The following is a 23865-nucleotide window of genomic DNA, read 5'->3' on the forward strand; positions in this document are numbered from 1 at the left end:
GAACATGATAACTATCGGCTCTTCTTCTGGAAGGTTGGAGGGCTCAGGAATAGCAATGATTAAGAGGCTGCAAGAGGTTGGCGGGGGGGGCGGGGAGGGAGGGGGGGGAGCGGGGAGTGATCCCACGAGCGTGCGGAACAGATGCCCGGGGAAGCGGGCATCGCCAAGGGAAGGAAATGGCCAACCATGGCAGATGCCCGAAGATGACAGGGGGTGAAGAGGTCACTGGCCGTCTCGGTCAGGGTAGTTTCCGCAGAGTGACGGGGACCACAGCTGGCAAGCCCTGAGTTGGGGAAGGGGTGGGAGGTGACGAAGGAGGGAGCGAAGGTAGACGGCTCTTGGAAGGCTTGGCTGAGAAGGAGGAGAGACACGGGAGGCTCTCCGAGGGCACTGGGGGGCGGGGACACTTTATTTGTAACTTGGGAGACCCTGGACTTATTTAAATGCTTGTTGCATGGGCAGCAACTGTTGCAACCTCCGGGTTAAAATAAGAAGCAGGAGTCTACCCTGGTATAAAAAATAAATAAATGGGGGTGTCTGGGTGACTCGGTCAGTTAAGCATCCGACTCTTGGTTGCAGCTCGGGTCATGATCTCATGATTTGTGAGATCGAGCCCCTCATCAGGCTCCACGCTGACAATGCGGAACTTGCTTGAGATTCTTTCTCTCCCTCTCTCTCTGCCCCTCCCCTGCTCTCTCTCTCTTTCAAAATAAATAAACCTAAAAAAAGAAATAAATGAACAAGGACAGAAAAATGGTACCTAATAAAGGTAAAGGGTGCGGTGAAATTAGAAAACAGGGCGTCTGGGTGGCTCAGTCGGTTAAGTGTCCGACTTCGGCTCAGGTCATGATCTCGTGGCTCCTGGGTTCGAGCCCCGCATCAGGCTCCGTGCCGATAGCTCAGATCCTGGAGCCTGCTTCGGATTCTGTGTCTCCCTCTCTCTCTGCCCCTTCCCTGCTCTCTCTCTCTCTCTCTCAAAAATAAATAAACATTAAAAAAAAAAAAAAGAAAGAGGGGCGCCTGGGTGGCTCAGTCGGTTAAGCGTCCGACTTCAGCTCAGGTCACGATCTCACGGTCCGCGAGTTCGAGCCCCGCGTCGGGCTCTGGGCCGACGGCTCGGAGCCTGGAGCCTGCTTCCGATTCTGTGTCTCCCTCTCTCTCTGCCCCTCCCCCGTTCATGCTCTGTCTCTCTCTGTCTCAAAAATAAATAAACGTTAAAAAAAAAAAAAAAAATTTTATAAAAAAAATAAAAAAAAATAAAAAAAAAAAGAAAGAAAGAAAGAAAGAAGAAGAAACCCACCATCCATCAGCTTGAGGCAGCAGGATATTTGCATTGTCCCGAGGCACATCCTCGGCAGATATTAAAGGGAAGGACGGTACATTTGCAGGTAAACACCACCTGGACCAAGCGAGCCAAGCTACAACCAACAGTGATAGGAAGAACCAACGTCACACGCCTCCCGATATGATGCACTGAGGACACATGACTTCTATGATATTCCGGCCAAAGATGTGTAAGCTGAATCGAGTCACGGGGAAAACCCAGACAAACACACATTATAAAGCATTCTCTAAAACACTGGTCTCTGTTCTTCAAAAATATCAAGGTCATGAAAGCCAGAGACACATCAAGGAAGGGTTCTGGATTGAAGGAGGTTAAAGAGACAGGATGTCTAAATGCAGTCCCGGATCGCGTCGTTAGCAGGGAGAATAATTTCTTCACCGAGTGAAAACTGAACTAAGGTGTGTAGATAGCAGCATCATATCGATGCTAATTTCCTTGTTTTAATGTTTACTTATTTTGAGAGAGAGAGAGAGCGGGGAAGGGCAGAGAGAGAGAGAGAGAGAGAGAGAGAGAGAGAGAGAATTCCAAGCAGGCTCCTCCCTGTCAGCGCAGAGCCCGATGCAGGGCCCAAACTCACAAACTGTGAGATCATGACCTGAGCCGAAATCAAGAGTCGGATACTTAACTAAATGAGTCACCCAGGTGCCCCTCGATGCTAATTTCTTGATTTGCCTAATTGTTCTGTGGTTGTGTAAGAGAATGCACTTGCTCTCAGGAGATACACGCTCAAGTATTTAGAAGAAAAGGGGAATCACGAGAGAGCAAACGTGGTAACAAGTGAGCGTTTGGGTAATCTGGGTGAAAAGGTAATCAGAAATTCTATGTAGTGTTCCTGCAGCTTTTCTACAGGCCAGAAGTTCTTTCAGAAGAAAAAAAACTTAACACGATGGTGAGGGAAGAGATCGGGCAGGAGTAACGGTAGGTAATATGTCTTCAGGGCTCCCGTGTTCCAGGCACTGTCCACACACCGTCCGCCTCACAGCAGTCCTGTGAGATGTGTTGTTATCCTAGTCCCGTTTCACAGAGGAGGAAACTGAGGCTCAGAGCAGACGAGTAACTTACCTGGGGTTCCGTAGGGAGAGAAGGCAGCGCTGGGTTGGGAGGACTGACAGGGCAGGTGAGTGGGCTCCTGGATGAAGCTGGTTCCTGCACTTCCCTCCCAAGAGCCTCATTACCTGACCTGTAATGGTCATGGGTGACTGCCTCCCCCATTAGACTACAAGCCCCGTGAAGGCAGGGCTGTGTCTGTCTCGGCCCCGGAAGAGGGCCCGGCATCAGGAGAAATGCAGCAAGCGTTTCTCAACTGAATAACTGTTACCTATAATGATTACGATATGATGACTGTAACGATAGCAGAAATAAAGGTTCTCATTTGTGTTAATGCATTTCATCTTCAAAACAACCCGAAAGACGGTGTTATCCCCGCTTGACAGCTAACGAAACTGAGGCTCACAGAGAAGTCTCTTGCCCGAGGCAGGCAGCCAGGTGGGGCATGGCTGCCACTTGGTGCCCCCAACCCACCCGCCTTCCAGCACCCACCTTCTGGAAGTCCTTCTTGGAGATGAGGCCACGGGGATCGGTGACGTAGTCCTGGAAGGCCTCAGAGCCCACGATGTCCTTGAGTTTCAGGAACATGTCGAAGAACTTGAGGATCATCTCCACGTTGGATGAGGACTCCACAAGCATGTCCACCATCTGCCGGGCAATCATGCCATTCACCACGTTCCCTGTGGGCAGGCCCTGGTCAGTGTGGCTGGTGGAACCTCCTCTCTGGAGCCCCCCTGGGCTGAGCTCCTTCTCCAGCTCAGGAGCCACCAGGATCCCCTATGCTGGTGGAAGCTTCCCTGGCCAGCTCCCAAGCCTCGCCTCAGAGGGCACAGCTCATTTCCTGATCTGCATCAGCATCATGTGTGAACCTGGCCGGTCCCCTCCCTGATAGGTGGGGGAGTCCTCAATAAAACTGACCGTGGCATAAGCTAACAGCAGGTCCCAGATGCCACGCCAAGTGCAGGGGAAGTGTGTTACTATCCGTGTTTCCAGATGAGGAAATAGACCCAGAGAAAGTCACACGCCCAGGGTTACATCGCCAACGAGGGGGTGAGGAGGACTTGAACCCAGAGCTGCATGACCTCAGAGCTCACACGCCTAAGCCTTCCACTTGTCCTCTGAGGTCAAGCAGATCCGTAGATGAGCAAGGTAGGCCAAAGTTAAGAGGGCAGGGAGAAGTGGAGACTCTGGTAAACGGATCCCACCCCTGAAGCAAACTGGCTTCAGCTTCTTTTTGTACTTTTCCATTTTATTTATTTATTTAGATTTAAAAATTTTTATTTTTAAGTCATCTCTACACCCGGCCTGGGGCTCGAACTCACAGCCCAGAGATCAGAGTTGCATGCTCCATGGATGGAGCCAGCCAGGCGCCCCTGTACCTTTCAATCTTAACATGGCTTCCAATTACGTGAAAGTTGCAACAGTGCGAGGGGACCCTCCTATTCCAGATTCACTGACTGTTTACATTTTGCCACATTTGCTTCCTAATTCCTGTCTCCCTCTCTCCCTTCTCTTCCCCTTCCCCTACTCCCCCCTCTATTTTTCCCCTGGGGCCATTCCACAGTAAGCTGCAGACATGGTGTTTTCATCCTGAACATTTCAGTGTATATGCCTTAAAAGACAAGAACACTCTCTAATATAATCATAGTGCAGTCATCAAAATTAGATTTGACATTGATATACTTTACTTATTTAAGCCGGTGCAGCTGATTTTTTGCCATGCGAGAATGTGGACAGGGTGGGTGGGGGGAAGGGTCACCAAATCTTTCCAATTTTCATGAAAAGCTGGGAATCTGATGTTTAAAGGGAACCTTCTGATTTTTATTTATTTTTAAACGTTTATTTGTTTATTTATTTAATCTCTACACCCAACATGGGGCTTGAACTCATGACTCCAAGATCGAGTCGCATGCTCTTTCCACTGAGCCAGCCAGGCACTCCTTCCCTGCTTTATTTTTTTTTATGGAACCTTCTGATTTTTAAAAAATGCTTATTTGGGATTGCAAGCTGGTGCAGCCACTCTGGAAAACAGTATGGAGGTTCCTCAAAAGCGAAAAATAGAACTACCCTACGACCCAGTAATTGCACTACTAGGCATTTATCCACGGGATACAGGTGTGCTGTTTCGAAGGGACACATGCACCCCCATGTTTATAGCAGCACTATCGACAGTAGCCAAAGTATGGAAAGAGCCCAAATTTCCATTAATGGATGAGTGGATAAAGATGTGGTATGTATATACAATGGAATAATACTCAGCAATCAAAAAGAATGAAATCTTGCCATTTGCAACTACATGGATGGAATTGGAGGGTATTATGCTAAGTGAAATTAGTCAGAGAAAGACAAAAATCATATGACTTCACTCATATGAAGACTTTAAGAGACAGAACAGATGAACATAAGGGAAGGGAAACAAAAATAATATAAAAACAGGGAGGGGGACAAAACATAAGAGACTCATAAATATGAAGAACAAACTGAGGGTTGCTGGAGAGGTTGTGGGAGGGGGGATGGGCTAAATGGGTAAGGGGCATTAAGGAATCTACTCCTGAAATCATTGCTGCACTATATGCTAACTAATTTGGATGTAAATTTTAAAAAATAAAAAATAAAATTTAAAAAATGCTTATTTACGTCTGACTTCAGCTCAGGTCATGAGCTCAGGTTTGTGAGTTCAAGCCCCACATCGGGCTCTGTGCTAACAGCTCGGAGCCTGGAGCCTGCTTTGGATTCTGTGTCTCCCTCTCTCTCTGCCCCTCCCCCGCTCATGCTCTGTCTCTCTCTGTCTCAAAAATAAATAAACATTAAATTTTTTTTTTAAAAATGCTTATTTATATTTGACAGAGAGAGAGAAAGAGAGAGAGAGAGAGAGAGAGAGAGAGAGAGAGAGAGAGAGAGAAAGAGAGTGAGCAGGGGAGGGGAGCAGAGAGAGCTGGAAACAGAATCGGAAGCAGGTTCCAGGCTCTGAGTTGTCAGCACAGGGCTCAGTGCAGGGCTCGAACCCACAAGCCGTGAGATCATGACCTGAGCCGAAGTCGGATGCTTAACCGACTGAGCCACCCAGGCACCCCAGGAACCTTCTAATTTTTAAAAGCTAATGACTACACATCAAAAACATTGAAAGATTGTAGGAGGATTATCCATTGCAACATTTTTTGTAATAGCAAAACATTTTTTTAATTTGAATGTCCGCTGACTGGGGTGTGGCTAAATGAATCATCGTTCACTCACACAATGGAGTATTATGCAACCATGGAAAGGAATGAGGACACTGTGAATCTCTGTAGAAAAGTCTTTGTCTACTAGTTAAAATGTCTTATTCATTAGCAGTAAATAAAGGTCGTTTTAAGTCACTAAGTTTTGAGGACATTCCTGAGGCAGCAAAAGCTAAGTGACACATTTAACAAATGAACATAGATAACTATTAGGTACATACATTTTTTTTAATGTTTATTTATTTTTGAGACAGAGAGAGACAGAGCATGAATGGGGGAGGGTCAGAGAGAGGGAGACACAGAATCTGAAACAGGCTCCAGGCTCTGAGCTGTCAGCCCAGAGCCCGACGCGGGGCTCGAACTCACAGACCGCGAGATCGTGACCTGAGCCGAAGTCGGCCGCTTAACCGACTGAGCCACCCAGGCGCCCCAGGTACATACATTTTAAAGAGTGTCCAGGCCACCCACCTTATTAAGATTTCCCCGGGAATTCACAAAACTAACGTGTGTACAGTTGGCATATAATAAGTGCTCAGTAAGGGTTTACTGAGTTTGGTACTGTGACTCCTTCATCAACCCATTGACCCTGACACAATGTGGGATGAAGTTGAAGGTTAGGGTCTCCTGGGTCTCCGAGGGCCATTCCCTGCTTGTCTGTACCTTTGTACCCTCCTCTTACCCACACCCGCTGGGCACTTACCTTCTAGTAGTGACAGCAACATCACCACCATGTCCTTCTGTAGGTCCAGCAGCTCCTTCAGCAGCTCGATCTGGCTCGAGTCCTAGAGACCCCACACCCCAACCATGGGATAACTGGTCTCTGCAGAGACGCCTCCCCACCTCCAGCTGCTTCCGCCCCTCCTGACCCACCCCACGGGGCCTAAGACCCCTTTTTCTCCCCCTCTTACCTCCGAGGGGACCCGACTCCACACATTTTCCTCGGAAGCAGGGGAAGGGGCAGAGAGACAAGATTGTGGGGGTGGGGTTGGCACTTTGGGGGGTAAGCAGGCCCAACGGGTGCTATGTGGGGGCAAGAGCTGGCGGACAAGGAGGGCTGGGAGAGAAGCTTGGAGCTGAGAGAGACAGAGAGGGGCACGTACTGGGTAGGGAGACACAGCTGGGAAGGGGTGAGAGCTCAGCACTGTGCCTGGCTTATGGTGGCTGCTTGATCCATGTTTGTTGAGTGACTATGTGATGGAAAAAGCGAGACTCTGGGCTCAGGAAAAAGGCTGGAGGACTCAGCCACATGCCTTTCGGTGAACAATTTGGGAAGAATGTGGGGGCACATTGCCTCCCCAGTCACAGTGCCTCATGTAGTGCCTACAGAAACTTCCTACATGGTCAGAGTTCTGCCTCATGGTCCCCACAGGTATTCTGTCGAGCTACATAAAACTGCTAATATGCGAGCATTTTTGACCCACCGAGTGGTCATTTCATCTGGTTCTACCTAATGCAATGGAGAAGGGGGAAGGATGCTGGATAAAGGGTACGTAAGGCTCCTCTACCCGAACGCTCCTTCTAGAGTTCTAATTCTAACACAGTTCCAAAGCTCGGCATTCTGACTCTGAACTCCCAACATTCCGGAATCTCAAAATCCAACTCTGTGGGTGCCCGTGGTGTGCGCCTGCCGGTGATGCACGAGGCAGCGCCCTGCTTCCGGAAACAATCCCAGTCTCAGAGCAAGTGGGGCTAACCCCACTTTGCTGGTTTCAAAGGTGGGTATGTGCCCAGATCTGGCCAATCAGAGCCCTCCCCTGGCCACGGTGATTGGTTCTGGGATGAGCACGTGACCCAACGGTCCAAACAGAGAATCCCAAGTGGGAGCTCCGACAAAAGAGGGATTATCTTCCCCCTGGAGCTGTTGGGGGGAGGGGGGTGCATAGAAGCCTGGGGCACCACTTTTTTCAGTCCGGGGAAGAGCCTGCTTGAGAATGAAGCCAGAGAAGGCAGATAGTTCAGCTGACATCACTCTAGGCCCTGGATCTCTGGTGTGAACTGACAAATCCCTCCCACACCCCCACCCCGCTTAGGCCATCACTTTGCATTGGATTCCCAGCCCATGCAACCTAGCCCTGGTCCTTGGCTAATGCATTAGCACTGCAGGGTTTGGAATTCTAGACTAAAATACCAGTACTCGCTAGACTTTGAAGATGACACCAATAACACAACTTCGACCGCACTGAAACTAAGGAATTGCCTTCCAAGTTCAGCTCCTTTCAAAAAGTCAGGTGACAGCAGACAGGATTTCTGCCAGCCCCCGTGGCACCTTTGAGTAACTAGAAAAAGGCTCCCCTTCCTCAAGACGCTTCCTGCGGGGAAATTAGAATACGGCGTACAGAGTACTGCCATCTGCTGGAACACTGTTACATTTATGCCGTTCAGGGTGCGGACGGTACAGCCTCGAATATGTTTCCCAGACAGAAGCAGAGCATGAGGCACTGACCAGACTGCAAAGGGGCAGGGGTGATAGGGGAAGGGTACACAGGATTCTAGAAATGGGAGAAGGACTCGACAGGGACCTTACATCATGGGTGCCCGAGATGGGCGTCATCTGCCGCAGGCAGAATAAAGAAGCGAAACACTCCTTCAGCCCCAGTCCCTGTTCTAGAAAGACACCCCCCTTTCCATCCCCAGGGAGGTCGGAGTCTGAGAGGACCTCACCCCAGAGAAAAGAACACCAACCAATCATAGAGGAACTCCGGGCCCAAGGGGGCGGGGCCCAAACGTCAAACCAATGGAAGTGTGCATGGGAAGCCAGCCGATTGGTGGTGGCAGAGGAGGAGGCGGGGTCATGCAGAGAGCCAATCCAGAAGGAAGATGGATTTGGCCACCCCTAGGGAACTCTTCTGGAGCATGCCAGGGGGACTTGGGTGAGAAACTGACTTGGAAGTGAGCCGCTTCGGGGATGCCCGAGAACAGCTGCAGGAAGAACAACAGAGGGTCTCGAACCTGAGCGAGCTTCATCATCATGTGGGCAAACACGTGCAGGAATCCCACCACGGCGTCCCAGAGGCGACTGTGCGCCAGGCTCTGCTGGTTCCCGGTGCAGGGGCCCTGGGGGCAGAGGGCTGCAGTGAGCGCCAAGCAGGGCGCAGGGTGCGGGGAGAGGGGGTGGGGGTGCCTCGCTCCGCCCCAGAGGGCGGGTCCTACCTGGATGTACTCGGTGAGGCTGTTGAACACCTGTTTAGCGACCGACATGGCCTTGGAAAAGTTCCTCTTGCCCTGCTCCTCAATGACATCCTTGCCGGAGTAGTACCAGTAGAAGTCGCTGATGGACTCCTGGGGGGACCGACGGGGTGTGAAGGGGTGCTGGGGCCAACCGGGGCCCCACAACCCCCCACCCGGGTCACACCTGGACGGCCTCACAGCCTCACCTGCAGCCGCAGGAGGTAGTCCACCGTGCAGATGATGATGTTAATGGTGGTCGTGTTCCCTGTCTGTGTCCGTAGGTAATTTTGGAAATCTGGGGAGATGAAAAGCCATTCGTTCATTGAGAGTCTGCCGTGTGCTAGGGGAGGTGGACAGTGGGTCGTTTATTCATTTATGCAGTAGGTTTATTGAGTGCCTCTTGTATGCCAGAGGCATATAATTGTTCTCGTTAGTTTATTTAATAAATCTTTATCAAGTACCTACTGTGTGTCAGAGGAAGATGAGGATCATTTTTTCATTTATGTAAATAACTATTGAGGGCCAACTACATGCCAGATATGGTGGAGGGCCATTTATTCATTCATTCCCCCCCTCCCCCCCGCGCAAACACCTTTCTTGTGCACCCACAGTATAGCAGGGGGAAATGGAGATTCAGTCTTCCGTTTGTTTCCAAAAATGTTTATCGAACACCTACTATGTGATGGGGGAGATGGAAGATTGGTTATTTATTCATTCATTTATCCAACAAATATTTACTGAGCACCTAGCCAAAGCCAGAAGAGATAAATATCTGCCATTTCTTTTGTATATTTGTTCAATATCTATCTATTTATTTATTTATTTTTAACGTTTATTTATTTTTGACACAGAGAGAGAGAGAGAGAGAGAGAGAGAGAGAGAGAGAGAGAGAGAGAGAGCATGAGTGGGGGAGGGGCAGAGAGCAGGAGACACAGAATCGGAAGCAGGCTCCAGGCTCTGAGCTGTCAGCACAGAGCCCGATGTGGGGCTCGAACTCACGGACCACGAGATCATGACCTGAGCCGAAGTCGGATGCTCAACCGACTGAGCCACCCAGGCTCCCCTCAATATCTATTTATTGAGCACATACTATCTGCTAATGTGAGATGGAGATTGGCCACTTATTCTTCGGTACTACAAGTTTATCGAGCATTTATGATGTGCCAGGCACTGTTCTGGGCCCTGGTAATACAGCAGTAAAAGAAAAAGTCCCTGTCCTTGTGAAGTTTATATTCTTGTGTAGTAATTTTTCAATCTTTTCTGACTGCAGCTTACAGTAGGGGAACCATTTTACATTAAAACCCAGTACATGTGTTTAAACTGAAATTATATCCACATATACCCAAAACAGAAGTTTCACATACTCACACATGTGCTATGTATTCTGGTATTTTCTGTCCTGTGCTAGTCTAGTTACCTACAAAAGAATTCTGATCTCAAGAAGGGGAAAAAATAGTTTCAAACAGAGAGGGAGGCAAACCATAAGAGACTCTTAAATACAGAGAACAAACTGAAGGTTGATGGTGGAGGGTGAGGGAGAAGGGAAAATGGGTGATGGGCATTGAGGAGGGCACTTCTTGGGATGAGCACAGGGTGTTGTATGTAAGCGATGAATCATGGGAATCTACCCCCCCCCCAAACCAAGAGCACACTGTATACACTGTATGTTAGCCAACTTGCCAATAAATTATATTTAAAAAAATTATCTTAACTCACTACATTCGTAGTCCTCAATCTCTCAACCTTGGCTGCATGTTAGAATCACCCGGAGGCTTTTCAAAGTCCCCCTGCTCAAGCCCCAACCCTAGACCAATTAAATTGCAATCTCTGAGGGTGAATGAACACTGGGCTTTAGTGTATTTTAAAAATATGCTCCCCAGGCATATCAGCGTGGAATTCAGATGAGAGCCTCTGAAATACACGGATTCACGATCCTCTGGTGCATTGGTTGCCACTATTTGAAAAACATTCTTCTATGGCAAAAAGCTGATAACTGCTACAGCTGAGTGATGGGTACCATTTATTAGACCATTCTCTCTATTTTGGTGTGCAGTTGAGAAGTTAGTAATAATAATAATTATAAACATGGGTTCATGGGTCGTAGGGGTGGTGGTGGTGGGGAATACCGAGCAGAATGATCAGGGTTGTGAGGTGGGGAACCTAGGCGGCTGCAGTCGCCCAGAGGAGATGCCTAACTCAGCTGACGACGACGTAATCAAGGAAGGCTCCCTGGGGGAAGGGACCTCAACTGAGGCAGGAAAGGTAAGTAGGAGTGGGCTGTATGAATTCCCAGCTGTGTGACCTCAGGCAAGTTATTGAATCCCTATGTGTGGCACAGACTGTGCCTCAGTTCCCCCATATGTAACATGGTGGTTACAGCACACCCTACTTTATGGAGCTCTTGTGAATTTTTAATGCTTTGGCGTACATAAAAAACTTAGGACAGTGGTGCCTGGGTGGCTCAGTCAATTAAGTGTCTGACTCTTGATTTTGGCTCAGGTCATGATCTCACCGTTTGTGAGATGGAGTCCCGCATCAGGTTTTGTGCTGACAGCACGGAGCCTGCTTGGGATTCTCCCCTTCTCTCTCTCTCTCTCTCTCTCTCTCTCTCTCTCTCTCTCTCTCTCTCTCTCTCTCTTTCTCTCCCCCACTTACACTGCGCTCTCTAAGAATTTTTAATGTTTTATTTATTCTTGAAAGAGAGAGAGAGAGAAAGAGCAGGAGTGGGGTTGGGGCAGAGCGAGAGAGGGACAGAATCGGAAGCAGGTTCCAGGCTCTGAGTTGTCAGCACAGAGCCCGACATGGGGCTGGAACTCACAAACCGCGAGATCATGACCTGAGCTGAAGTTGGACGCTTTACCGAATGAGCCACACAGGCACCCCTCTCTCTCTTTCAAAATAAATAAATAAATGCTTTTTCCAAATTAAAAAAAAATTAGGATAGCCATCTGGTACGAGGGCTCAATAAACATTAGCTGTTCTTAAAGAGCCTTAAAGAGTGCTGAGGTTAACAGCTGCACTTTGGAGCAGTGATTCTCAAAGTGTGGGTCCCAGACCGGTAGCCTCAGCATCTCCTGGGAACTTGTCAGAGACAAGAATTACTGGACTCTATCCCAGAACTACTAAATCAGAAAATCTGGGGCGGAGCCCTCAAATCTGTATTTTAACAAGGCCTCAAGGTGATTCTGAGGCCCTCTTAAGTTTGAGAACCACCTCTGTAGACCCATTTGCCAAATGATCAATTCATCAAATTGTGAAGGCAATGAAAACAAACTTCAGCTAAGTCCTTTGCACGTTCATGGCAATGTCATGTTGCACAGGATGGCTTTACCAGCCCTTGAAAGGTTTTTTTTCCCCCCAAAGTTTTACTGTCCATCTGACATCTATTTCATAATTGCTGTATCATAATCACTTCTATTTCATAAACCATTTTGCCTGGTTTCACACTGTAGATGAAGATTATGCTCAAATATTCAATATTTTAGAAGCAAATGTATATGTTTTCTAACTCCTTTGTGTTAATTTCAACTGGGCTATATGCCTAAATGTTTACATATACAGCTCCCCTCTCCCATAAAAAGCTGCCAACCAAGAACATAGTCTCAGACATGTACAAGAGAAAAACCTGTTGTCTACTTCGAATGGCACCAAATACTCAAGACATGCCAGGCACCTGAGATTTGAAAGGTATTTCAAATGTTTATTTGATTGGGCTGGTTAATGGATCCACGAATTTATGCAGAGGACTGGCTTGTAAATTTGGTAGGAGAGAGGAATTCCCCCCTTTAGCACCTTCTCGTTTCCAAATAATCATAGATCCAGGGAATAAAATTCATTTTAAACCCCAAAGACTGATTCCACCTTAGTTACAATTAAACAAAGTCCTAGTCACATGGCACAAAGGTATTTCATGAACCTTGAAGAAAAACTGGCTGTGGACATAAGAGCTTTTGAGAATGCAGAGCAATGGATCCTGCTTTATCCTTTGAACAGAGAAGAGTGTGGATTAAAGAAATTTACATATGAGTTACCTTCACCAACATTAGCAAATGGGATGCAGGTTCTATGGAAGTTAGATTTATGATTACTTCCATTCTTGTCATGAAGCTTAGTTTCTGGGCAGTCTGTGGTTTCACAATTACCTGCTAAGTATCACAACCACAACCCTGAGACTTGCATATTTGTTATAGGAAATGGCATTGGGTAGAAAGTTTGCTGTACAGAAGTTTGATGGTCCCTTTAAGGCTGTGAGCTATGTATGTTTCACTACCTTGCTGTGTCAGCCTTGATCTGGTTAAACCGCCTGAACCAGAAAAAAAGTTGGGGAAACTCTAGTTTAAGTTAGGAAAGGATCTGTAAGGCCTTCCACCTGGCAGAGTATTTTAGAAGTGAAATTAAGAAGTGATTCTAATAAACTCATTTTTAAATGCCATGTGATTCCCCCCCCCCCCCCTTACAAAACCAAAGTATGGAAATCTACTGCATCTACTTAACTCTGGCAGCTGCTGCAAAATGCCTGTGGAAAAATGCCATGTGGCTAATTGCTCATTTGGGCAAACTGATCTGGGGGCAGGTAGGTTTGGGGGCAGATTTCTTTCGGGGAATTTGGACTGGCTAGAAGAGGTGAAAGTGTAGCAAAGGGGCTAGATTCCAGAAATTCAAGAGCGATTTAGGAAGGTGGGTGGGCAGGGCTTGATAATGGCTGAAAATAAAGGATGGAGGACAATCGGGGCCAGGGCGAGTGGTGAGGCCACCTCTGATAAGGAGGGAGGGGTCTGGAGTTTAACTCAGGCAACCCTTCTAGACTGACCCCAAACCCTGGCCTCCTCTTCATCCACTCTCCCACCCGCCCCTCCTCCTCACCATTATTGTGCCCCTCGCAGAGCAATTGCAGAAAACGGAACAGATCTTGGGTGAACTCATCGTCTGCCATGACCTTCTCTCCTGGGTGGAAGAGGGGGGGGCAGGGCCCAGAAAGTGTCAGATGTGTCAGGGGAGAGCGCACACATGCATACGGCCCTTGCACACTGCACATGCATGCACAAAGAACGGGTGCGCAGGGAGGAGCAGCCGCCACTTCAAAGACACTGTGAGGGCCACGGGCATCCATGACACCAGGGGGTCCCGATTTCAGAGGCATCAGCAAATGAAGACCTGAAGGGTCCTGAGTCATGAAGCTGGGGACTCAAGTGTCTTTCTAAATATCTGTGTTCCTCTGACGTCACCACTTGTGTGCCGTCTGGGAATGTCTGCCTACCCAGCAGAAGTTCAGGCAGCTGGTATCTCCCTCAGCCCCCATCCAGGGCCACGGAGGGCGGAGTTAATGGATTAAGGGGATTGGAGTCAATTTCACGCAAAGGCTCTGAGCAGGAGGGGATTGGGCAGGGAGTGGATCCAAAGCCAGCCAATTGGCTCAGATGCCTTGAAATCAGCCAATCCAGGAGATGCAGGGGAGGGGGGCGGGAGGCGTGTAAACATGGGCCAATCAGAATGGGCATCTGAAAGAAGCCAGTCACCGTGGGCTCTAGAGGAGGGAAGAGAGAAAGGGAGGCTAGACAGGGATGGGCCAACCAGAGCAGGCGCAGAGGAGGCACGCACACCAATCAGAGTGGATGCTGGGGGCAACCAATCCGGTTGGCGTATGGGAACCACAGACTTGACCAATCTGGGGTCGCGGGCGCAGAGAGCGGGGTAGGTGGGAGTGGGGATTACCCCACCCCGGGACTGCGAATCTGGGTCTGGAAGTCTGAGAACATCCAGCTGGAAAGGGATTTTTGCCATCTTCTCTAGCTTCTATTTTACACATGGGGAAACTGAGGCTTATAGAAGGGAAGAGACTTGTTCTTAGTCTCGGGTATTGTTAGTGGCTAATCTGGGACCCGAATCTTGGTCTCTGGACCCCTGATCTCAAGACTTTCTGCCGGCGGGATGCATCGCTGAAGGGTTCCTCCCTCCCTGGATGTCCCAGATCCTCAGCCCCCAGGTGGAGGGGGGCGGTTGGGGGTTAGAAGGGAGGGGTGCAGCAGCACAGCAAGGGGAATGGGCTGGGGGAATTACCGTTCTGGCGGTTGATGACTGGGGCAGCCAACAGGATGGGAGGAGGAAGCAGGAAAAAAGAGGGAAAAAAAGAGACAGGAAGGAGACAGAGACAAACACAGAAAAACAGTGACACAGTCAGAGATGAAGAAGACATCGACACGAAGAGAGGAACAACCACAGAGAATCAGACCGATAAGGAGACAGATGGAACCAAGGAAGAGTAGGAAATGAGGGTAAAAGCGGAGGGAGAGAAAGAAGAGGGAAGAGAAAAACAGGTGTACAAGTAGGGGGGTGGGGGCAGGAGGCGAGGATCAGGGCAGAAAAGTTAGACACGTCACAACACGGCAAAGAGGAGACTCGATTAACCCGGATTAGGGACATTAATGAGAACAGCAACCAGGGTGGGAGACTTGGGGCACGTGGAGGGCAGGGGTCGGTGTGGTGATGGGTGAGAGAACACAGGACAGAAGGACGGCCAAGGGTGGGGACCCCGAGGAGGGAGACCCGGGAGGAATGTGGGGGCAGGCCTGGGGACCACTGCACGGGAGGTGGGGGTGGAGGTGGGGGGTGGGGGTGGAGCTTGGGGATGGTTGTGGAGCGGAGGAGTCTTGGAGGAAGGGAGCTTTGGGCAATGTGGGCGAGGGGGCGATCCCGAAGGAAGAGGATGTCCCAGGAGAGGGAAGCCCAAGAGAGGGCCTCACCAGTTCCATCCTCGTTCACCATGCCCAGCCCCTCTGCCTTGTTCTGTCTCTCGAAGGCGTTGAGATCCAGGACGCTGTGCGAGGGGGCGGGGGAGGTGGAAGGAAAGATGGGGAAGATGGGCTGAGGCCTCTGCCCTCTTTCAGAGCCCTGCAACGCCCCCACCCCCACCCCCACCCCACCCTGCCGTTAGCGAGTGGAGGGCCACAGTAAACCAGGAATGAGCTGAAATCATCGAGAGGAAGCAGAAACAGAACTGGAAGAAGCCATGTGGCCGCAGCTCACACGTAAGGTGGGGCCAGGATGAAATATGCACAAGTTGAAATCAGGAGGAAACAGAAACCCTCAATTAGCAAAGCTGGTGGGGGAGGGGAGGAGTCAGTTGCCAGAAGAGAACAAAGGCAGAGATAGTAGTCAAGTTAATAGGGGTCATCAGAGAGAGCCCCAGTTCCCTGCTGCTTCAGTGCCCCTTGAATTCTCCACAAGCTTTGGGCTTCAGCTGTTCGTTCATTTTTTTTTTTTTTTTTTTTTGAAGTTTACTTATTTATTTTGGGAGAGAGACACAGCATGAGGAGGGGAGAGGCAGAGAGAGAGGGAGAGAAAGAATCCCCAGCAGGCTCTGCACTGTCAACCGGATGCGGGCCTCGAACCTAGCAACCGTGAGATCATGACCTGAGCTGAAACCAAGAGTCACGAAACCAAGATCACGACCCACGCTGAAGTTGGATGCTTAACCGACTGAGCCACCCAGGAGCCCCTCCAACTGTTCATTCTTAAAGCCTCTCGCTATTGTTATGATGATCGGCTCCCTGGTATCTGAGCTAGTTTGAGTGGGCCTCTGTTGCTGGCGGTGGTACCGAGTGGGGGCACAGCAACCGCAAAGAGCGTGACTGAAAGATGTCCCCTAGACCCTACCTGCATGTTTGCATCAGCGCCTGGATACTCTGGAAGAAGCCGACTTCCTTCTTGTCCTTCAGATAATCCAGCATTTTCTACAGAAGGGGTGGGGGGGGAGGAGGAGCTGGGAGTCACACAGGAACCTCCCACCCCTCTTAGCCCTCTTCCCAAGTCCCTTCTCCTGTTACCTGTTGCACATCAGCATTGCCTCCATTTAGGATGGAGATGCCCAGCTTCAGGGTGGAGGACACCATGGCGCCCGTCTCTCCTGCCGGGGGGACGGAGGGTGGCATAAGAAGGTCCGCTCAGTTTGAGAGCACTGTTCTCCACCCCCCAGAAAACAGCCATCCCAGGGTACGTGGGAGAAGTGGGAGCGGGGGAGCAGCACGCCAGGGCGAGGGACGGGTGAGACATCGCGAGGCAAGTGGAATGTGTGAGTGCTGGCGTGCAAAGCACAGGCATGCGGGGTGGGCGAGGGTGCCCCGAGGTCCCCGGGGAGTGGGGACAGGATGCGTGTGCTCGGGAGGAGGGCCTGCACGAGGGCACCTTTGCAGGCGCTGATCATCTGGAGCACCATCTCCGCGGCTCCCCGGTTGTGCAGCCGCGCCTGCTGGTACAGGAGCCTCTGCTTCTCCATCTCTTTCTCCTGTGGCAGAGCCAGGCCCGCGGCACCGAGTGAGTCCAGGCTCGCCAGCCAGCCTTTTCCCCTCACAGCCTCACCCTGACCCTCCCTGCTCCAACCACACCTCATTTCTTTCTTTCTTTCTTTTTTAATTTTTAAAACATTTATTAAAATGTGAGAGAGAGTGCATGCGCAAGCTGGGGAAGGGCAGAGAGAGGGAGACAGAGGATCTGGAGCAGGCTCCAAGCTGCCAGCAGAGAGCCCGAGGTGGGGCTCGAACTCACAGAACCGCGAGATCATGACCTGAGCCGAAGTCAGACACTTAACCGACTGAGCCACCCAGGCGTCCCCACACCTCATTTCTTTAATTGTGAACTCCCTCTATCCCCTGGGACTGAAGTCCACGATTTGTCTCTTGTGCTCAGTGCGGGGCCAGACACGGAGCAACCTTAACCTGGACCCACACATGGACCCCCAAAGGGGCCTTGAACAGGGGAAAAATTATATTTTTATGTTTACCGCCCTCTGACTGAAACGGAGCATTTCCTTCCATTATAAATCATAGCAATATTAGAACCCATGGTTGTGTCACCAGGAAGGACCACAGATGTTTCCATGCCGCGTTATTTTTGCAGCCATCTAAAAACACTGCTTATGTTCATTACTCATCAGTTACTGTAGCTACTGGCCCCACTGTGAAATCGTGTCATTTGAAGGATGCCTAACCCTAACCCTAAAGGCAGTTATGACTGTCTTACAATTTTTTAAACAATTTTTGATGGTTCTTTCAATATGCTTGTTTCCTCTGCTATAAATTCATTTTATACATTTAAAAACATACTTCTAAGAGAGGCTTCACCAGATGCCAAAAGGGACCCTGGCAGAAAAACGGTTAAGAAACTCGGGGAAATGCTTACTGACTGCCTTAATGATGAATGGATGGGTCAGCTGCGTGGTTACCAGCTCTTTCTCACTGCGTGGCCTTTACACATGCTGTTCCCCCTATCTGAAACACCTTTCTCCTTTTCTTCATCTGGCACACTCCTTTTATCCTCCTGCTCAGACATCTCTCCTCCGAGAAGCCCTCCCTGACACCCTTCCCCCACAGGTTTGGGTCAGGCACCTTGCTTGGGCTTCCACAGTCCCCTAAACTCCCCCCGCCCCCCCCCCCATGTCTCCCTGAGCTTCTTTGGATTCCCCGACCCTGACCCCTCTGCCTGGAGCTTCCCTCATCACCACCATGAATATTGTTGCTGTCTGCTGGATGTATCTGTCTTGCCAGTAAACTGAGTCATTGCCGTGTCCCCAACATCACCTAGCACAGGGCTGGGCCCAGAGCACTACTCTGTGAACACAGGCTGAATGAATGAGGGATGACCGAAGGCAGGGTCCCTTATCCCTTTTCTCAGGGACCTCCTGATCCCACCTACCTCAAAGGAAACCTCAACTTCCTCTTCTTCGGCTTCACCGTTCTCCCCTCCCTCCTCCAAGTGGCAGCTCTGGGGATGGGGCATCAGTTAGGGATGGCGGTGAACAGGGCAGACACCCCAGTTCACCCCCAGCCCTGTCAGTGGACAGGCACTGCAGCTGGGGAGAAGGGAGCCTGGCCTGGGGGATGGGGGCAGGGCCTCACCTTTGCCATGATGTCGGCATACGCCATATACAGGTAATCCTCGTCCAGTTTGCTGAGGAAGTAAGGGAGGAGAGAGTCAGGACCTGGTGGAGAGGACCCCCATCTCATATCAGCTTCCGGTTTTCCTTTGGAGAGCCATGCTCAGGCTGTGTGGTTTGGGTGGGAGAGACTGTCCACGGCCAGAGTGGGCATGTGACTGAGGATGAGCCAGTTGGTATTTTCGATCTGCTTGGCCACCGTAATAAATAGATACGAGATGGTTATGGGATTCATGCTGGTCCACTGGAACTCGTTCTGGGAGTGTTGCTGGAACTATTGGTAGATGTGCTCCCTTTCCACTGGGGTTGCCAAAATGATGTAATGGACACCTGGAGCTTCTAGGGCCATTTTGCCACCTGTTGGTTCATTTGACCACTATGACCTTCTTTTTTTTTTTTTCAACGTTTTTTAATTTATTTTTGGGACAGAGAGAGACAGAGCATGAACGGGGGAGGGGCAGAGAGAGAGGGAGACACAGAATCGGAAACAGGCTCCAGGCTCCGAGCCATCAGCCCAGAGCCTGACGCGGGGCTCGAACTCACGGACCGCGAGATCGTGACCTGGCTGAAGTCGGACGCTTAACCGACTGCGCCACCCAGGCGCCCCCACTATGACCTTCTTGGGTGTCCTCAGCAAAAATAATAATAATAATAATAATAATAATAATAGTAGTAATGGCCAACACCCATTGAATATTTACTCTAAGTTAGTCCCTGTTCTAAGTGCTTTATATATGTATTAACAAATTAATCCTCACAATAATCCTATTAGGTAGATACTACTGGCCTCATTTTACAGATGCACAAAGATCCTTCTTGGCCAAGCCACACAGCTTGTACCACGATTCAACCCTGGATAATATAACTCCAGAGTCATGGCTTTCCAAAGGATGGAAAACAGGACGCTCAGTGTCCCAGTGTCCCGTGTAGCTGGTGGTGGCCTGATGTCAGAATGCTGGCAGATGAGAGATGTACAGAAGCCCACCAAGGAGAGCGCCTTTTCTTGGATAAAAAAGATCTTGATTTTGCTCAGAGGGAACAAAAGGCTTTCTCTTTCTTTCTGCCTGGCATGTGGTTGTGTCTGGAAGTTCAGCGATCCATCTTATGACCACAAGACAAAAGGTCAGAATGGCAGGGCAGAAAGCCCGAACAGAGCCCGGGTCCCCATCTGCCATCGTGCCGCTGCCCAGCCCTGGACTTTCTCCCTCCTGACTTCGTGGATGTGTGAAACATAAATCCCTACGCCTCTATTTCCTTATCCACAAAAAGGAGCCTCTTTTCAGTCAGGGCAGTGCAGCTGAAGTGCAGAACCAGCTGGTGCAGGGGGTCAGGCTTCTTCTCTTCCACTTCGTCTTGTAGTGCGAAGATTAAGTGAGAGAGGAGATGCGTCAGGGGCCCAGCACGGGGCCGGACACATAATAAGCACTTGATAAATGTTGCCTGTTACTACTGTTCCCAGCGGCACCCTTGTTTTAGTCCCAAGACTGTCATTAGCCTGTACAAAGCTTTTGTGTGCATCAGAAAAAGCCCTCTTCTCCTTTCTTCCATCTATGGGAAATTTGTTATGACGTGCTGATTTCTTTCTCGTAACTTACTGATTTTGTCTGACCAAGACACTTTCATCCAGACAAGCCTACACTGATATTGCCTAGGATGTGAACTGTTCAGAAGCGATGCCCTTGTGAAGTGCTCAGCCTGCAAAATGGTCCACGGTGGCCCTGCCTGTCCTCATAAAGTGACATTGAAGGATGGGCCGTGGGGCTCCCCTAGGACACACAGGATCTGCCTCGAGGAGCAGGGTGGTTGCTAGGGGCGGGGAGGAAGCAGATTCCTTCCCCAGGACCGAGGTGGGGGGGGGGGTGGTCCTCACCTCTTTTCAGTCAGGGCAGTGCGGCTGAAGTGCAGGACCAGCTGGTGCAGGGGGTCAGGCTTCTTCTCTTCCACCTCCTCCTCCTCCTCCTCCTGCTCCCCAGCTTTCTAGGGGAGGGGTGGGGCTTGGGAAAGGGGGTTCTAGAGTCCCCACTTGTTCCCCCCCCACCACCACACACACACAGCCCGGCTGTGGCTGGATTTTCTCTCTTTCCCCACATGCTGCACCCAAGCCAGGGGCCGCCACTCCCCATACCCCTCAAGGTGAAGGGTGACCCCCGGAAATGTGCAGCCAGCAGCCTTGACCCCCAGCCCTATCCAGCCCTGCCCCTATACTCCCAGGCAGGCCCCAGCTCACTGAAAGGTCATCTATCATGCGGTCTTCAAAACTGTGGTCTTCGGTCAGGATCCATGCGGCCTTGTAGCTCTCCAGGAACATGTTACATGCACGGTGCCTGCGGGGTGGGGGGGTGGGGGGGGAGGAGAGGAGGTGTGTGGCATCACTGAGACCATCCCCGCTCCACGCCTCCTCTGTCCTTCCACACATCTACCTTCCCAGCCATTCCCCAACGCCCCATGGAGTCGGCATTCTGTCCTCCCGCCTCCTCAGCCAGCCCTTCTCCACCGCCCCTCAAGCTTCCTTCTACCCTGGGGGTCTTACGTGGGCAGGTTGTACAGGGGGGTCATGCGGAAACAGGCAACGACCGCCCTCCGGCGCTGCTTGGACAAGAGCTTGTGCCACACGGCCTTCTTGGATTTGTAAGGGTGCTCGATCTGGGGGGGGGGGGGGGGGGCGGGGGAGGGGGGGACGCGGGCGGCAATCTGTCATGTCCCCGCCTCTACCCCGATCTGATTCCTACCCCAGACCCCCTGGGTGAAACTGCCCATCTATGCCCAGGCCCAAATTCAGGCCCAACTCACAGGGCTGTAGGAACTCCCCGGCCGTACCAAGAGAGTCAAGGTTCGAACCTGGGCTTTGCTTCCAGACCGAAATGTCTGTCCTAGGCCCGCCCACAGGCCCAGGGTCACTACCCAGGCCCGTCACCATCCAGAGACCCACCCACGGTCCTGCCCAGAGTCAAGGCGTCTTCACCAGGCCCCACTCTAGACCCCAAATTCTGACCCTGACCCCGCCCCTAGGCCCGATATCTAAGCACCAGGTCCTTCCCCTGGCGTTCCCAAATCCCTTTCTAAAGCCTCGCGTTTAACTCCAGGCTCCACCCAGAGACCCAAGGTTTACCCTCAGACCCCGCCCACAGATTCAAGGCCCGCCCCTTGCTCCGCCCAGAGACCCCAGCTCCCCGCCCCCTCCCAAGACCCTTCCAGCCCAGCCACCTGCTCCAGATGATAGAGCACCGCAGACACCTCCTGGACCCTGCGCACGATCTTCTCGGGGTCGTCGGCGTCCTCCTCACGGCCCGGGAGGCCCCGGTACAGGGCCATCTGCCAGCGCAAAGAAGGGGAGCCTTCCACCTGACGGGAGGGAAGAAGGGCGGCCGGCGTGAGGGTCCCTCCCCCTGCTGGCTCCCAGTTCCCCAGCCGGGCTCGTCTGAGGGCCCCTCCGCTCCCTCGAGGTGGGCTTCTCTGGCTGCCCCGCCCCCCTTTCGGTGCCGTGACCATTCATTCTGACCATTCATTCGGTGGGTGAGCACACGTTAAGGTCCTTCTCCCCCTGCCTGGTACAGAGTAAGTGTACTTGGCTATTATTGCTGCTACTGTCCTAACGTGCCCCTTTTGGTTGCAGATTAAGGAGGGTACCTTTCCCTGAAGGTGAAGGTTGTTCTGCAGATATTCCCGGACCTCCTCATCTGTGTCTTTCTGGGGAGACATGGCCAGACCGGGTCACTCTGATGGCCCAGCATCCTCCTTAACCCACATCCCTCTCCCTTCCAGGCCCATCATCCCAGCAGCTGGCGAGAGGCTTGTGGGGAGGGGGGCATCTGGGAGAAACTGAAAGGGCCCGATGGTCAGGAATTGTCAGAAGGGAGTCCTAGAGGCCACAGATGCACCTTGAAGAGACAGTAAGGATTAGAAGGGCCTTGTGGGGATGTGAGTGGAGGTAGGGAGTGATGAGAGAATGCCCTCAAAGGTCAAATGAGGCCACCGAGGGATTATTGGAGGTCAGTGGAGGGTCAAAGTGGGGCTGCGGGATGGGCAGGGAGTTTTTGAAGATCAAAGGAGGTGGGGGGGGGAGTATAAGGGAGACAACAAGATCAGCAGAGGTCATGAGGGATCAGGCAGATCAACCAAGTCACCAGTAGGGTTTTCATGGAGGCCAAAGAAGGGTCAGCGGGGGGGGGGGGGGATTCCCAGAAGAGAGGGGCCCTCAAAGACCAAGTTGAGGGGTCAGAGGGGCCCTGGAGGGCTCCGTGCGTTCTTGGCAAGACTCAGCAGGTCCTAGGAGGAGATTGAGGTCCTGAAGGGAGGACACTTTAGGGCTCCAGGAAAGAGGGTGTTTGTGATACCAGGAGAAGTCAGGGGTCTTCGAGGCCCCAGAGGAGTTAATAGGTTGTCAGGGTGTTTAGCAGAGTCCTGGGGAGACTCAAGGGGTCTTGGGCAGGGTCCTGGAAGGACTTCTCAGGTAAAGCTGGTAAGGCTGGGGGGTGCTATTCCATACTAAGGGTACATGGGGTCCTGGGAGTCCTCCTTGGAGCCTCAGGGGGTTCAGGGAGTGGGATCAGTTGATCTCAGGAATCCTGATACATCACAGGTTTGGGTGTGGTTCTGGGGAAGGAGCCATTAGGATCCTGGGGGATACTTAAGATCAGAGTGCTCACTGGAACCCTGAGAGTCAACAGAGCCCAGAGGGCGGGGTCAGCAGGGTCCTGAGGGAAAGAGCTGGTGAGCTGGCGAGCTCAGTGTGGACCCAGAGGTTCAGGGGAGGGTCGGTGGGATCATGGGGGACTCAATGGGTCCCAATGGGAGGTCCTGGTGGAGGACTCAGAGGCGTCTCAGGGGGGCTCATGGTGTCTCTGGTGGGGCCTTCAGGGTCCTAACGGGTTAGGCATGGTTCTGGGGGAGGGTGTTCAGGAGGGTCCTTGAAGGCTCAATATGGTCCTTGGATCCCAGGGGTCTTAATGATATTCCTGGGTTTCGATGGGGTTCCAATTAGGATCCTTAGGTCCCAGGGCTCTGCCCAATATCCTAAGATATTGGGCAGAGCCCTGGATTCTCAGCAACCTAGGGAAAGGTTCAGGGCATCCCAGGGGATCCCATGAGTCCTCAGTGTCCTGGAGAAAGATTCATTAGGGTCCCAAGAGAGGACTCCCAGTGGGATCCTGGGGATTCAG

General features: G+C 51.3%; 1 protein-coding gene across 4 annotated transcripts in view; it reads right to left on the bottom strand.

The window, feature by feature from the left end:
• RYR1 (ryanodine receptor 1) overlaps positions 1-23865 on the bottom strand; it is a 117521-nt gene that overhangs the window by 24607 nt on the left and 69049 nt on the right. For 2 of the 4 annotated variants that reach the window (XM_058707772.1, XM_058707771.1), the window contains 18 exons: positions 22334-22393; positions 21911-22048; positions 21237-21349; positions 20934-21030; positions 20577-20683; positions 18669-18720; positions 18466-18534; positions 16960-17059; positions 16602-16681; positions 16432-16508; positions 15519-15592; positions 14836-14853; positions 13642-13722; positions 8985-9073; positions 8761-8889; positions 8560-8664; positions 6311-6392; positions 2885-3072 (listed from right to left, as the gene is read on the bottom strand). In XM_058707772.1, coding sequence (XP_058563755.1) covers positions 2885-3072; positions 6311-6392; positions 8560-8664; positions 8761-8889; positions 8985-9073; positions 13642-13722; positions 14836-14853; positions 15519-15592; positions 16432-16508; positions 16602-16681; positions 16960-17059; positions 18466-18534; positions 18669-18720; positions 20577-20683; positions 20934-21030; positions 21237-21349; positions 21911-22048; positions 22334-22393 — 1659 coding nt within the window. The remainder of the gene's footprint in view (positions 1-2884; positions 3073-6310; positions 6393-8559; positions 8665-8760; positions 8890-8984; positions 9074-13641; positions 13723-14835; positions 14854-15518; positions 15593-16431; positions 16509-16601; positions 16682-16959; positions 17060-18465; positions 18535-18668; positions 18721-20576; positions 20684-20933; positions 21031-21236; positions 21350-21910; positions 22049-22333; positions 22394-23865) is intronic. The other 2 variants (XM_058707775.1, XM_058707773.1) reach the window with 1 other exon arrangement.

The sequence above is a fragment of the Neofelis nebulosa genome, chromosome 17 (genome assembly GCF_028018385.1).
Source record: "Neofelis nebulosa isolate mNeoNeb1 chromosome 17, mNeoNeb1.pri, whole genome shotgun sequence".
In the NCBI taxonomy this organism is placed as follows: domain Eukaryota; kingdom Metazoa; phylum Chordata; class Mammalia; order Carnivora; family Felidae; genus Neofelis; species Neofelis nebulosa.